This window comes from Lutzomyia longipalpis, chromosome 2 (assembly GCF_024334085.1).
Source record: "Lutzomyia longipalpis isolate SR_M1_2022 chromosome 2, ASM2433408v1".
NCBI lineage: Eukaryota > Metazoa > Arthropoda > Insecta > Diptera > Psychodidae > Lutzomyia > Lutzomyia longipalpis.
In genome coordinates this window covers 39,981,232-39,995,914 of record NC_074708.1, presented here as the reverse complement: position 1 = coordinate 39,995,914, position 14,683 = coordinate 39,981,232, and the positions used below count along the sequence as shown (strand labels likewise).

General features: G+C 36.1%; 3 protein-coding genes across 5 annotated transcripts in view; 2 read left to right on the top strand and 1 right to left on the bottom strand.

Moving 5' to 3' along the window:
* LOC129791417 (RNA-binding protein 5-like) overlaps nucleotides 1–1,292 on the bottom strand; it is a 45,845-nt gene extending 44,553 nt beyond the window's left edge. The window contains exons 1-4 of one of the 3 annotated variants that reach the window (XM_055829586.1): nucleotides 837–1,292; nucleotides 590–772; nucleotides 449–520; nucleotides 290–374 (exon numbers count right to left, since the gene is read on the bottom strand). In XM_055829586.1, the coding sequence (XP_055685561.1) occupies nucleotides 290–374; nucleotides 449–520; nucleotides 590–772; nucleotides 837–964 (468 nt within the window). In that variant the 5' untranslated portion in view covers nucleotides 965–1,292. Of the gene's footprint in view, nucleotides 1–289; nucleotides 375–448; nucleotides 521–589; nucleotides 773–836 lie in introns of those variants that run through there. The other 2 variants (XM_055829587.1, XM_055829588.1) reach the window with 2 other exon arrangements.
* A 30-nt stretch (nucleotides 1,293–1,322) lies between these two features.
* Nucleotides 1,323–7,873, top strand: LOC129791423 (ATP-dependent RNA helicase vasa). The gene is made up of 5 exons (XM_055829595.1): nucleotides 1,323–1,462; nucleotides 3,791–3,821; nucleotides 3,944–5,533; nucleotides 6,987–7,478; nucleotides 7,554–7,873. The coding sequence occupies exons 2-5, from the start codon at nucleotides 3,798–3,800 to the stop codon at nucleotides 7,608–7,610; spliced, it is 2,163 nt and encodes a 720-aa protein (XP_055685570.1). The 5' UTR covers nucleotides 1,323–1,462; nucleotides 3,791–3,797; the 3' UTR covers nucleotides 7,611–7,873.
* A 1,282-nt stretch (nucleotides 7,874–9,155) lies between these two features.
* Nucleotides 9,156–14,193, top strand: LOC129791424 (eukaryotic initiation factor 4A-like). Its single transcript, XM_055829596.1, has 4 exons — nucleotides 9,156–9,262; nucleotides 9,683–9,918; nucleotides 12,557–13,394; nucleotides 13,466–14,193. Coding segments are annotated over exons 1-4 (1,221 nt in total). The 5' UTR covers nucleotides 9,156–9,260; the 3' UTR covers nucleotides 13,611–14,193.
* Nucleotides 14,194–14,683: the final 490 nt, after the last annotated feature.

The window sequence follows — 14,683 nt, the reverse complement described above, 5'->3', positions numbered from 1 at the left end:
TTTGTTTGTTTTTCCTTCGCTCTACACACTCTAATTTATTTATTTCTGTTCTATTTATTTAGATAAATATTCTAAAAAGTAAATATTAATTGAAAAGAAATATTTCTCTTATCATCCAATGAATAATTTGGAGCACCTTAACCACCACACCTTGTTGCTTGTTTTTTCTTCCTCCTCCATCAAAGTCTAATCTTTTATTTAACAACATTGGGTAATTCCATGCATTTCCAAAATCAACAACAAAACCACCAAAAAGCGCAGACAAAAGAGAGGCAGGAAAGTGACTTACATCTGCTTCCGTAATGTGCTGAGCTAATCCACGGACGATGATCTTGTTGTATGGGATTGCTGTCGTGTACCGCTCTCCAGTGTCACTGAAAAAAAAACAGGAAGGAGGATTTAATGAGAATCCAGTAGAGGTTGCCTCTTAATCCTGCCGCTAACTCACCTATCGTGACTGTCGTACTCATCGTCGAAATTGGGCGAGTAGCTGCGACGCCTGGACCTGCCGTCTCTGTCCCTAAAATCAGGGATTCAGGGAGATTTGTGAGAAAAAATAATTCAGGCATTTTGAGATGCTCTTGGAAACCTTCTGTCTCTCTCACGATGGCTATAGTAGCCCTTATCGCGATCCCCATGATAGTCATCCCCTGAATCCTTGTACGAATCCCTCTCGGAGCTCCTATGCTTGTCATACGAATGATTCCGGGTCCGGCTGCGACTTCTGCTGCGACTACGTGTCCTACTTCGACGACTACGCCCATATCTCTCCCTAAAAGCAACAAAGAACACATTTTAGTACCATTCGGAGAGCAAAATAGCCCAGGAGGACTTACCTGGAGCGACTTCTGCTGCGACTACGGCGACTCCTTCCGTAGTCCCGATCCCGATCGTCCTTGTTCCGCTTCATTTTGTAGCGATACCCCGCATCGGGGCTGAAGCCCTGTGATCCCATTGCATCCATTGCAGAGCCTGTCTTACTCGTAAACACCCCCGCACACGCACAAGAAACGTTTTAGTCTCGAAAATTCGCCCACAATGACTTTCCACCAGCCAGACTTTCCTCTGAAACTTTTCTTTTCCTTGATTTTCTCACAAAACAATCACGTTTATCAATGAAATTTTATACTCCACTTCACCTAAACACTTTTCCCGCGAGTTTTCTACAATTTCCAACACAATTTTACTGCTTTTTGCATGAGAAAATTAGGGAAAATCGAAGAAATTGGCATGAAAAAAACCAACTCCACGCAAAACTTCACAAGCGCCACACACGACGAGTGGTGGGTGAGTTAAACTCATCCATGGAGAATCTTCGTAGAATCTGAAGGAATCACAAAATTGTATCACCCCTTGGTTCAGTCGCGAGTGCGCCAATTTTTTAGCAGAAGTGAAAAAAATCTTGAAAAAAGTTTTTCCACGTGAAAAATTACTTTTCCCCCGACAGATTTCTCCGGAAAATGTAAGTATTGCACGTCTTTTGTGTTTTTCACATGTAAAATTTGCGAAAATTGTTAGATATTTAACAAAATAAAATGAAAGAAAAATTTTCCTTCAAGAACATTCCACCATTTTGTGGAAAAAAATGTTTTTCGCCGTGATTTTCATTTCTTGCAATGATTTTGTCTTATAAATGGCCTTTTGGTGTACAAATTGCATTCCCAGACAATAGTTTGAGATAAAAATATGCTGATGGGGCACATTTTTTCAACCCACGTGCCGCGAGGGGGAGATTTTTTGTCCACCATTTTTTTTTGTCTCGCGCGCGGGCTTCCGGAAAATGAGCAATTTCTTCGAGTTTCCCTGAAGCTGCTCCCTTGGTACCCCCCTTCAAAAGAACGTCTATTGAGGCTTTTTTTTGGGCATCCAATAAAATCTTCCATGGTGTGCCTGTAAACAGAACCCTTCTCTAGATCAAGATAACGCGCATCCCAAAATTGCATTGTTCAGCACTTTTTTCTCATTCCCGGAATGTTGTTTCGGGTTTTATGGCCGTGAAAACAGTTAGCGCCCACATAGAGGGCTCCCAGAGTACACAGAGATGGGGAAATGGGTGATGGACAATAGAGAAATTGCATCTTATCCTCCTTTCTGAGAAATCCTCTGAAACAAAAAAATCTCCCAAAGAACTTTGCTAAAAGCTCTCATTACGATCGAGAAGATCAAAGTAGGCTGATTTTTAGGGAAATTGGGGCAAATATTCCTCTAAATTGATTCCTTTTGGTTTTGCTGTTTTGTGTAATTACATTTTAATCAAATCAATCCAATAAAAGATAAATAAAAAAAGTCTTAAAAAAAAGAAATTTTGAACAATTTTTACAATAAAATTGACGAAAGAGTTTATTCACTTTTATATTGAGACTGTGACATTAAAAAAAATTAAATTAGAGCCAAATCTTAAAAAAAATATCTTAATTATTCTTTTAAAAAAAATCGAAAGAAAATTGAAAAAATATGAAAAGCTGTGTGTTGGTTCTTTGTAAGAAAAAAGCGTATACGGTATACGCATATGCTTCAAAGCTTTAACTTTATTTCACTTTTTAATTAAAGTACAACAAGTGAAATGTAATCAGCATGTTAAGATAAGATTTTAAAGACATTTAGCTGCTAAAATAATGTTCTAACGAGTACCTGAGAAAGCAGAATATCTTTCATGAAGCACTGATGCTTTTGCGTCATGCATAAAAAAAAGCAAAATCATACATCAAGTTGAATTATTCCTGTGGATTTTTCCTTTAAACAATTTTAAATTATAAAACAAAATCATTTAACAAAAAAATGAATTATTCAGAAAGAAGATAGATTTTCCCGGCTTTTCCTAGCTCTAATAAAGGTTAAAGAAAATGTAAAAGGCTAAGATTTCTTAAGTCAAATTCTGAATTGGACTAAATGCATATTTTTCAAAGGTTTTACTAATTGTCTTCGGACATCGAAATTCGTAAAAAATCTTCGAAAAATATTTATTTAGTCCGGTTCAGCTAGAATAAAAAAATCTTATCCTTTGCTTAAGAATACTTTAAAAATCTTTAGTTTTTCATACGAATACTTAATAAATCTTAAGAAAATGAAAAATAATCTATCAAAATCTTAAGAACTTATGAATTTTGTTTAAGGAAATTCAAGAAATCTCAAGTTTTTGTTAAGAAAAATTAACACATGTTTAAGAAAATTTAAAAAAAAAACTCTTAAGACTGACTAGTGAATGACGTCATTTTTGTGTTTTTTCTCATTTTTTATATAAATGAAACGTTATTCCTTATCAAAAATCATCAACGAAGTATTGATATATTAATTTATTAATGCTGTATGGGTTAAAAGATATAACAACTACAATAGTGACGTAATTTTTGCATTTTTAGACAAAGTTTTACTGACTACGCAGCTAATACCTACCTATGAAAAAAATCACAAGTTTGTCTGACGTCTTTTCTGTCCCTAACAAGGATTACGACATTCCCGAATAGTCCTCGAATGAAAAGAATGAAGAATTTTCCAATAATATAAAATTGACTAAAGTCCTTTTAATGAAAAACACTTTAAAAAAAATTCGTTACAAAAATAAAAAATAGTCAAATTCTCTTCTCATAACTCTTTGTTGCTTCAAGATTGGCATCCCTGATGGTGCGCACAGATGACATTTTACCGGCATTTTTCGACAAAGAAAAGAAACTGTACAAGAAGAAATAACTTTTTTTTGGTGTTTTACTAAATTAAACAACGAATAATTTATTCCACATTATTAACTTTACTGTTTTTCTCTCTTTTACGCTAAATGCGTTGTACGAAACAGACGCAGAATGGGTGACGAATGGGATGATGGGGTGAGTTTATTTATAAAAAAAATTAAAAAAAAAGGAAAGTTTTTTGGAGGAATCTGTTTCCTAGAATTCTTCTTGAAAAAAAAAAATGGTTGTTGGAACATTTTTGTTTTGTTGATTTTCAGTGTGATGCTGGTGTGGAGTTTAACAATGACAAGAAGAGCTATTCATCGTATGACAAGGGCTATGGGAATGGGTATGGGAATGATTCCAGCGGAGGAGGATCTCGTGGAGGTGGAGGAGGAGGATACGGGGGAGGTGGCCGTTCAGGAGGAGGAGGCGGCGGCGGCTCAGGAGGACGTCAACCACGTGCAGGAGATTGGACGTGCTCTGAGTGTGGAAAGAGCAATTTTGCCTCACGCAGTGAATGTTTTGGCTGCCACAAGATGAAGGATGATTCAGACGCTGTGGCCAGTGGTGACGGTGATGGGGGGATGTCCAATGGAACAGGAGGTAGGAGGGAATTTGGCCCAGATGATTGGAAGTGCAGCGGATGCGGGAAAACAAACTTTGCATCCCGCAGGGAATGTTTCAGCTGCAAGGAGCCAAAGAGTGGTGGAGGTGACAATGATGGTGGTGGAAGCACAGCCAGGAGGACCTTTGGGGCTGATGATTGGAAGTGCACCGGATGTGGGAAGACGAACTTTGCTTCACGCCGAGAATGCTTCAGCTGCAAGGAGCCCAAGAGCGGTGACAATGGTGGGGGGGATTCGTACCCATCGGAGAAACCACGTGCTGGATCACGTCCGGGTGATTGGACATGCCCTGCGTGTGACAAGGCGAATTTTGCCTCGAGAACATCGTGTTTTGGGTGCAGCGAAGAGAAACCCGCGCATTTGGTGTCGGATGATGTGAATCAGGAGAAACCACGAGAGTTCTACATTCCTCCGGAGCTGCCGACGGATGAAACGGAGATTTTCAGCTCAAAAATCGATCAGGGTGTTAATTTTGGGAATTTCCAGAAGATCCCGGTTAATGTTTCCGGAGAGAATGTTCCACCACCAATAACGGATTTCAAATCATCCGGACTCCGGGAGTTTTTGCTGACAAATGTTGAAAAGTCCGGCTACACAGTCCCCACGCCGATTCAGAAGTACTCAATTCCCGTCATAATGAATGGACGTGATCTCATGGGATGCGCTCAAACGGGCTCAGGGAAGACAGCAGCCTTCCTCCTGCCGATCATTAATGCTTTGCTCACGGAAAATCGGGAAGTGGCTGTTGGACAACCCCATGTGCTCATTATTACGCCCACAAGGGAGCTTTGTATCCAGATCACAGAGCAGGCACACAAATTTGCCCACAAATCCTACATTAAGGTGCACAAGATTTACGGAGGAACAGCCACAAGGTACCAAGGAGATGCCCTTAAGGGTGGCACAAATATCCTCGTGGCAACACCCGGACGTCTTCTGGATTTTATGAATAGGAGCTACATCAGCTTCAAGGATATTCGCTTTGTGGTTCTCGATGAGGCAGATCGAATGCTCGATATGGGCTTCATTGGGGACATTGAGAAGATGATGGCGGAGATGCCAGAAGAGAGGCAGACTCTCATGTACTCCGCCACTTTCCCCGAAGAGATTCAGCATCTAGCTGGGAAGTATCTCAAGAATTACGTCTTTGTGGCTGTTGGGATTGTTGGGAGTGCCTGCACAGACGTCGAGCAGACCATTGTTGAAGTGCCCGGAAGGAAGAAGAGGGATATGCTCATGGTGAGTTTTTTTTTTTAAATTTTTTTTTTGGTGAATTTTTAATGAATTTTTTAAATAAATATAGAAATAAAATTTTATATTGGAAATTATCTTATTCGAAAAAGAAAAAAAAATCAATTTAAATTTACTTTGCACTAAAGCTCCACCCACTTGTAAATAGAAACTGGACCAGGGGCGTAATCAGTAATTTATTCAATATATATTTTTTTTTAATTAAAAATTTTGAAAATGAATTAAAATGACTTTCTTTTCTTTACGAATATTTTACTTTTTTTCTAATTTCTCTTGCTATTTTTCCAATTCTTTTTTAATTATTTTTTGTTTCCTTTAACATTTCTTTTAAGTGTTTTTTTTTCTCTAACGTTCAATGTTTTTTTTTCTATTAATGATTAAAAACTAATTTTTAATTTTTTTTAATGTATTTTTTATCGTGAAAATATTTTTTTTTAACATTAAAGAAAAACTTGAATTTCCTAACCTTTAAAGAAGCGTAAATTGACAAATGAAAAGATTTCTTTTAATTTGTCAACCAATCAAAATGTCAGAAAATTGTCCAAATAACCAATAAGAACTCTGAATCCTTCTTCTTTTTCTTCATTGATACTTCATTAAGAAATGTTGTAGGAACGTTTTAATTGTGAAATGATCTCTATAAACTCAAATCAGATTTCTTTAAATTGATTGAATTTTAATGCAAAGTTGCTGTGAATACTTTTAAAAAAAAATTGATATTCTCTGTTTAAATAAACTTTGCATCAATGCTTCACCTTCGACTAAATTTAATTCAAATCACATTCTAAAATAAATTGTAAAAGAGAGAATTTAATTCAGATTTTAAATTTTTTTAAGCTTATTTTCAATTATTCGATTTCATTCAATTTTTTTTCATCAATTTTACACATAAATGAAGAAGAAGAATCAATGTTTAAGAGAAAGCTTCTCTGATTGGTTGATAAAATCGTACAAATTGTTTTCATTGGCTACCCTAGACCTTCTCTGCAAAGTTTACTTGAATTATTGAACAAACTGATTGATAAAAAAAAAGATTGGTCAATAATTGATCAATTGTGGCTCAATTTGTAATCAATCTGAATTGTCAATATTGATTGATCAATAATTGAGTGTAAATTGACCAACTGATAAAAGAATTAAAAAAAACAAATAGTTGATCATCGGTTGGCCAATCCATTATCAATAATTGATTGAGTTATAGTTGACTCAATATTGAGTCAATGTGTGTCCGCATAGATGATCAATTATTGAGCGATCTGAATTGACGTGAGATTGACCAATAATTGACTATCTCACTTAATTTATCAATTATTGATCAATCAATCATCAAACTGATTGATTTAATAATTTTTTAGAGCTTTTGTTATCTCAATAATTTCTTTACTGTCTATTTAAGAAAAAAAATTTTAAAAACTTCATTTTTTCGTTGAAATTTCTCCAGGAAATTTTGAACAAGTGCCCCAATAAGAATCCAAAGGGAATTTTGGTGTTTCTGGAAACGAAGAAAGGTGCTGACTTCCTGGCATCGTACTTGTCGGAGACAACCTTCCCGACGACCTCAATTCACAGTGATCGCCTGCAGAAGGAACGTGAAATGGCGCTGGGGGATTTCAAGAGTGGCCGTATGGGGATAATGATTGCTACATCCGTGGCTGCACGTGGTCTGGACATCCCGAATGTGCAGCACGTGATTAACTTTGATATGCCCAAGTCGATTGATGAGTACGTCCACAGGATTGGGCGTACGGGACGTTTGGGGAATCGTGGACAAGCCACGAGTTTCTTTGATTCGGAGAAAGATTCGGACATTGGTGCGAAGTTGGTGACTATCCTGGGACAGGCAAATCAACCAATTCCGGACTTTCTTGAGCAATACGGCGGAGGGATGTCTGCTGGACGTGGAGGAACATTCGGAGGGACGGATATTCGAAAGGTAAAGAATTTTTTTTTTTCAGGAAAATTAAGAGAAATGAAAGAAAATTATCATTTTTCTCTTCTTCACAAACAGGATGATTTCCGCAAAGGGGGTGGTCCGGCTCCACAGGAAGAAGATGAGGAGTGGTAATGCCGCCCCAAATATTCAGCATTTAACACAGTTCAATTCTTATTCATTTGACTTACAATTTCAACGCAAAAATATGAATTTTTTGAATTTTTTTCTCTACTCAAATTACTTTTTTTTTTAAAGAAAAGATTTATTAATAATGTTATTCTCAAACTTGAAGTCTCTTACCTGTGATATCCGTTGTATTAGGGATAGTGTTTTACGAATAGAGAGAGTATAGCTATTCACTAATTGAGATATCAATAAAGGTATTTTTCGAATAATTTTTGGGAGTTTTCTTTATTTTCCTTTACTTGTTTTAATTGGATCTTATTAAATTGGGTGGAAAAAAAAGATGAATGGGGGGAGATTCGAACCGAAGGAAGATTGCTTTTGAGAAGATGAAGCTACCCATTGGGCCACGAAGAAGGAGCAAAAAAGGTAAAGGAACTACACATTTGTATTATTTTATTTGTACTTTATTAACAATTTGATTTATAAATCTAATAAAATCCGTGAAATTCTCTTCAAAAATTAATATTTGACGTAATCGGCGCTTTTCCGGTATTTTTCTTATGATTTTTCGGAAAGAAAATAGAAAGATTTCAGAAGCTTTTCACACAATAAGCAGCCTCTCTGTTTGGATTTTCCATTTTCTTACCATTTTGATATAATTTTCCGACTTCACACTTTAGGGGGCTCTTGGGGTGCTCAAATCATTTCTTAATGGGGAAAAAACATAAAAATTGGCTATAGTAAAACCAATATTTTGATTTTTCCACGTTTTTAAGAAATCAATTTTCCATTTTTCCAGCATTCATTCAACGTCAGAAGTCAAAAAATCAAGAAAATCGAGAAATCTAATTTTCCCAACAAAAGCAATTTTTATTTATTTTTATGTTATGCATTCCTATCCTACACCGCTGGCCCGATCGTGGTGAAAATCGGCACAGAGGCTCACTATATTAGGTGGTTTCGAGTGGCCGTATTCATTTCCTCCCCAGACCCTCCTTCATAGCGCCCCCATACAAATTTCATGCATTTTTTGCGAATTTTTGAATTTGGCGCCATTTTTGGTACTATTTGCTCAAGAGAAAATGAGATGGATGCATTTTCCTGCTATCCGTCTCCCTCACACATTCAGTTTTCTGCCATTTTCTCGCGTTTTCCGCCGAGTTTTCACGGGAAAATCAGGTTTTTTGTAATCCAGGAAGCGACGCCGCATCAATTGGCGTCCCCAGTTCAAAACTCTCAAAATTCGCGGCAGAAAAAGCCAGTTTTACTGAACGTATTTACTTTTGGCCCCCCTGAGCCACCCGCCAACTTTTGGCGCCCCAAAAATGAGTTTTTCCTGGAAGAACTAATTTTTAAAATTTTTCCGACCGTTGCAATTTCAAAATTCACGCACACACTCAAAAAAAAAAACTCATTTACACAAAATGCCAGAGTGAGAGGAAAGTATTTTTCTCATGCCATCTCGTTTGTGAAAAAATCGTCTTAAAACTATCAGTGTACCAACGGATTTTTCATTTGAACAGGCAAAAAAAAACTTGGTTGAAACTTTTGTAAAAACTTTAGCGTAGTTTTCGCCAATATGGCTTCGTTTGATTTCTAATAATCAAACATCAGTGCGATTTGCTTGTGGAAAAGTGCCAAACTTTTTGTGGGAAAATGTACGTGAATCCGTGAGATTTCTTCCATTTTAGCTGCACCACGAACTTCCTGGACATCCTCCGCATTCACTTGGGGTGGAAAATTCAAGCCGCAATGGGGTTTTGTGGGTGAAATTGGGGAAAATTCTAAACCAAACAAACCCATTTCCTCTGGGGGGAAAATGTCATTTTCACGGTGTTTTTCCTTCCATCCAGTGGAGTTTGTGGGAAGAATATCTCACCCAGAGAATACTCGGGGCGGAATCTTGCCTGTGGATGAAGGAGGAATGTCAGGAAGGGAGTTTTGCGCAGCATTGAATGAAGAAGTTGTTGTTGGGGGAATCCTTTCTCTCAGCTTCCTGGATGTTGTCCAGGAGAACAACTTGTCCAGTCCTTTGGGAACTGTATTATAGTTTGTTTTGTTGTGTCTGCCCATTGCAGGGATGATGGCAAGAGAGATGAGTCCGTATATGAGAGATCAAGTGCCGCAATGGATGCTGATAGCTTGATCGAGACCAATTGGAATGAAGTTGTGGACAATTTTGACGATATGAATTTGCGAGAAGAACTCCTCCGTGGGATCTACAGCTATGGCTTTGAGAAACCATCTGCAATCCAGCAGAGGGCTATTCTACCATGCATCAAGGGACACGATGTTATTGCCCAGGCCCAGTCTGGTAAGAAGAATAATTCCCTTTAAATCTCTTTGTTCAGCCTGAGGGCTTCTTCCAAAGATGCTTCCCTCTCTAAATTCATTCTTTGAGTATCTTCTTAGCCCTAAAAGTGTTGCACATTATGCTCAACAAAGGCCCTGTGAGGGCACAAAGGGTTGTGAGTCACACACACTAGTTGAACATAAAAATTTTCCATTCATACTTTTAAGGGGATTCCCAGAAAAATAAGAAATTCCCTTTGATCTCTGTTGTCTCTCCTTATCAATGTATCTCTCTGGCCAAATTAGCAGCAGAAAAGGGTGTGCTGAAAGTTTCTTATCAGCTGAGAAAAAAATTTTCCACTAATTTTCAGCACGAAAAAAAAGAAATTGCGTCATTTCGATTAAAAAAAAAAAGAGTTTCATTGAACTGACCTAGCCCAACATTGAGGCACCTCAACAACACTACTAACCTAGTTTGGAGATAGAGAAGGTGTTGAGATGATTTAGGAAGTGCTTGGTGATCATTTGGGGTGTTTTATTGAGGTAGGAATGGGAAAGATCTTGTCCTGAAATCAAATGAGACGATTTATTGAGATTATTTTTAAGCAAAACTAATCTTAATAATTTCCTTTAATTTATTATCCTTTATTTAGTGGAAAAAGGGAATTAAATTTAGGAGAAGACCGTTAGGAGATATCCTTAGAATTTCCAGAATTGCGTGGCTCCGTTTTTTTCAACAATTTAATTAAAATTAAGCTTAAAATGATTGAAATTAAATCGCTTATCAGGATCTTTATCAAACTAATTTATAAACATAATTATGAGAATTATTAAAAGGTGATTATTCAGCCTCCGAATTAAATTTTGTTAAAAACTAAATTAGTCTGAAAAGAAGTTTAATTCACAAAAAAATATTACAGATTTTTTTTAAAATTTTTCTTTAATTGAAAAAATTAAGAGAAAAAATCCTGAGATTACGCCTCATGGCAAATTGCCAAAGAGATCGAAGATATAAGAAAAAATCCAAGAGAAAAAACAGATTAAATTGTAGCAGAATGAAGGAGTCTATTCATTTTTGTTCTTTATTAGAAATAAAAAAAAATCTTATCTTAAGAGTTAAACTTATTAAATTCCATTAGATTCGCCTTAAAAAAATGGAACCAAATTGCAAAAGAAAACAACAAAACCACGCCCTTTTTTGTAACTCATTTTCAAGAAAAGTTAGGCCAAATAGAATGCTTAAGAACGTAGATTAAGAACCCAAACCTGATAAAATATTTCTTCAAAAATTTGACTCCTAAGTCTGTTTTAAGTTTTTTTTAAAATCAAACCTAACACATTTTTTTAGCTAGGCCTAATTTTTTATTCAAGACTTAAGTCTTGATCAGGCTTTACGGTTTTTTAGGCGGGCCTAAGTTTTCAAAGTTAGCCTTAAGTTTTTCTTAAAGTCAGATTTTGAGGGTTTCAAAATTAGTTTAGTCTAAATCGGATCTGAATATAGCTCCAGATGATTTTAACTCGTATAAACAGTCAGGTGCATATTTTATTGTCTTATAGGACCAAAAAAATGATTAAACAACCAAGAAAATCCATTTAGTCTAATCTAACTTTAATGCAATAGAAGTTTAAAACTAACTATGCCGAATTTAGTTGTGAATCTCATCTCAGGAGTAGATTTACTTGTTAATTACAAAGTTTTCGGCTCTTGTAAGTTATCACAAGATTTATTGTTTTTTTTAAATCTAAGTTTTTTTTATTTTTTAACTTTTCAAAAATAATTTTCATAAAATGTTACAAAGTCAGGGCTTTAATTTTGATTTTAAATTTTATTTTTTTAAATCACTATACTACTCTTGCGGCATTAAAGTATTTAATCATAGGCTTTAACATGTGAAACAATGGAAAACCCAAAAATTGTCAAATTTAATAAAAACAAAAGCTTAACGTTAAGGAATGAAATTTTTAGAGTTTAAAAATGCCTTTCTATTGATAGGTTTTTGAACTTGCTAGCTTATGTAGAACGGGAATAATGGATCTAAAAAGTTTAGGCTTAATGTGAAAACATCTCAGTTTCTAGTAGACCTATGAGGTGTTAGGTTTTCTAGGTTGTCCTAAACATAAATTTATTATAGGTCTCAGTTATTTTTAAAGCTAGGCCTTACTTTTGTTATTCTAGCCTTAATTTTTTTTCTAAACCAGGCTTTAGGTTTTTTGTAAGCTAGGCTTTAGTTTTTGAACATTTTAAAATTAGTTCACGCTGAATGCTCAATACAGTTTTCAATGATTTTTACAAGAAAAAAGACTTGAGTCTGAGCTAAAAAGTTAAAGGTCGTTTTAAGAAAATAAGTCGATTTTTGTTTAGGCTCCGTAAATTATTAGAAAATTTATTGATTTTCCTTTAAATCCTGGCTTTCTTGAATTTGCCTAATGTGTTTTTCACGAATTTATTAAGCCAAAGCTTTAATTCCAATTTTTAATTTTATTCTTTAAATCATTACTTAAATTACATACGTTTGTACTAGTCTTGCGGCCACTGCCGTCTTAGTGAAATCTAGTACTAAAGTCTGCTAGACGAAACGGTTTAAAGACTTCAAGGATCTAGCTTTTTAGCCCTGAATCTCCTTTAACGGATAAATAATGATTCCCGTTGTTGGACACAGGTACTGGAAAGACAGCAACATTCTCAATTGCAATTCTACAGCAAATTAATACACAAAACCGCGAGTGCCAGGCACTGATTTTGGCTCCAACACGCGAATTGGCATCGCAAATCCAGAAGGTGGTGATTGCCCTGGGGGACTACATGCAGGCACAATGCCATGCCTGCATTGGGGGTACAAATGTACGTGATGATATGCGGAAGTTGGAGAGTGGATCGCACGTTGTGGTTGGGACACCTGGGAGGGTGTTTGACATGATTTCACGTCAGGTATTGCGTACGAAGTCGATTAAGTTGTTCGTACTGGATGAGGCGGATGAGATGCTGTCGCGGGGGTTTAAGGATCAAATTCAAGATGTCTTTCGCACACTACCGAATGATGTTCAGGTCATCCTGCTGTCCGCTACAATGCCCAATGATGTGCTCGAAGTGAGCAAGTACTTTATGCGTGATCCCGTGAGGATTTTGGTGAAGAAGGAAGAACTCACGTTGGAGGGTATTAAGCAGTTTTATGTGTATGTGCAACTGGAGGAATGGAAGTTGGGCACATTGTGCGATCTTTACAACACTCTGTCCATCACACAGTCCGTCATCTTTTGCAATACACGACGCAAGGTGGACTACTTGACGGATGAGATGATCAAGAGGACGTTCACGGTGTCCGCAATGCACGGGGATATGGACATGAGGGAGCGTGAGCTCATTATGAAGCAGTTCCGTACGGGATCGTCGCGTGTTCTCATCACAACGGATCTCCTGTCGAGGGGGATCGATGTGCAGCAGGTGTCGTTAGTTATTAATTATGACTTACCATCCAATCGTGAAAATTACATTCATCGGTAAGATTCGGAAGACTTCGTCTCACGGCCATTTTGACCGTTTTTAACCGTTTAATTTTGAACTATTTCAGAATTGGACGCAGTGGCCGTTTTGGGCGCAAAGGCGTTGCAATTAATTTTATTGTTGAAGACGATAAGCGAACACTTCGCGACATCGAACAATTTTACAACACCACCATTGAGGAGATGCCATCAAATGTGGCGGATTTAATTTAAAAAACAAAATGATAACAAAATATTTTATCATCACCTTATTTTTTTGTTTTATCAAGAATTAAATTAGAAGAAGAAGAAATAAATCCTTCTAAAGAATTCAGAGATAATTCAGAGATTATTAAAAGAGCTTTTTTTGGTAGAATTTTCTTTGCTGCAAAGTTCTTTCTCATTTTTCTTTAATTTTAAACAAAAAAAAGAAGAAAATATTCACGTCGCTCCAGTTTTGTTTTCTTTGTCATTATTTTATAAGAAAAAAACTCCAAAATGTATGAAATTTTGTCAATGTGTTCTCTTTTGTATTAATTTTACGGACACTGCAAAAGAAATTAACGCAGAATAAGAACTTCTTGCACACTCAGAAATAAAAAAAAAATATATGGAATGTAATTTTGAATAATAACTGATGAAATAAGTAAATTGAAAAAATAAAAATTGAATGATTTTCATTTTTTCTTTTGTATTTTCCATAAAAAACAAAATCATAAGAAAAAATTCATGTAGATTCAAACTTATAATGAGAGAAAAATATCTTTTAAAACTAATCTTGAGGGCATTAAAAACATTTTAAAATTTCATGTGAAAATTCGTGTTTTTTTTTCGATTTTTAAGGTAAGAAAACTTTTCGGCTGGGACCATCAACAGCTATACAAATCTACACCGTTTATCCGATCGCGATGAAAGAAGGTTATTCAGACTTTTAGGAGTTAGTCCCCAAAGATTTAACCAAATTTAATTTTTAAAGCGTCGTCATTTCCCGGAAAAGCGCTGGGAAATATATGAATTTTCATATTTTGTGTCAAATCGGGTGCAAACTTCTTTGATTTCTAGCTATTCTAGAAAATTCCTTTCTGTCTCTTGTGAAAGCTATTTAAAGGCCTAACAATATGAATTTAAACCATTTTCAAAAGTATAAAACGAAAACTGCCGGCGGCTTTTCCTCCCAAATTAACTTTCCCGAAAAAACCCAGAAAACCTCCGGAACAGATACAGGGGACCCCAAAGAATCCTCCTGCAGCAGAAAAAGCCTGAAAATTGAGTAGGAGCAGAGAAAAAAAATGAAAATTCACTCTAAA

Excerpts from the sequence above, each read along its gene's own strand:
- LOC129791423 (XM_055829595.1), top strand. The coding sequence starts at position 3,798 with ATGGGTGACGAATGGGATGATGGG. Across the intron at positions 3,822-3,943 it reads GTGACGAATGGGATGATGGG|TGTGATGCTGGTGTGGAGTT; the intron begins GTGAGTTTATTT and ends GTTGATTTTCAG. Across the intron at positions 5,534-6,986 it reads AGAAGAGGGATATGCTCATG|GAAATTTTGAACAAGTGCCC; the intron begins GTGAGTTTTTTT and ends AAATTTCTCCAG.
- LOC129791424 (XM_055829596.1), top strand. Across the intron at positions 9,919-12,556 it reads TATTGCCCAGGCCCAGTCTG|GTACTGGAAAGACAGCAACA; the intron begins GTAAGAAGAATA and ends TGTTGGACACAG. Across the intron at positions 13,395-13,465 it reads CGTGAAAATTACATTCATCG|AATTGGACGCAGTGGCCGTT; the intron begins GTAAGATTCGGA and ends GAACTATTTCAG.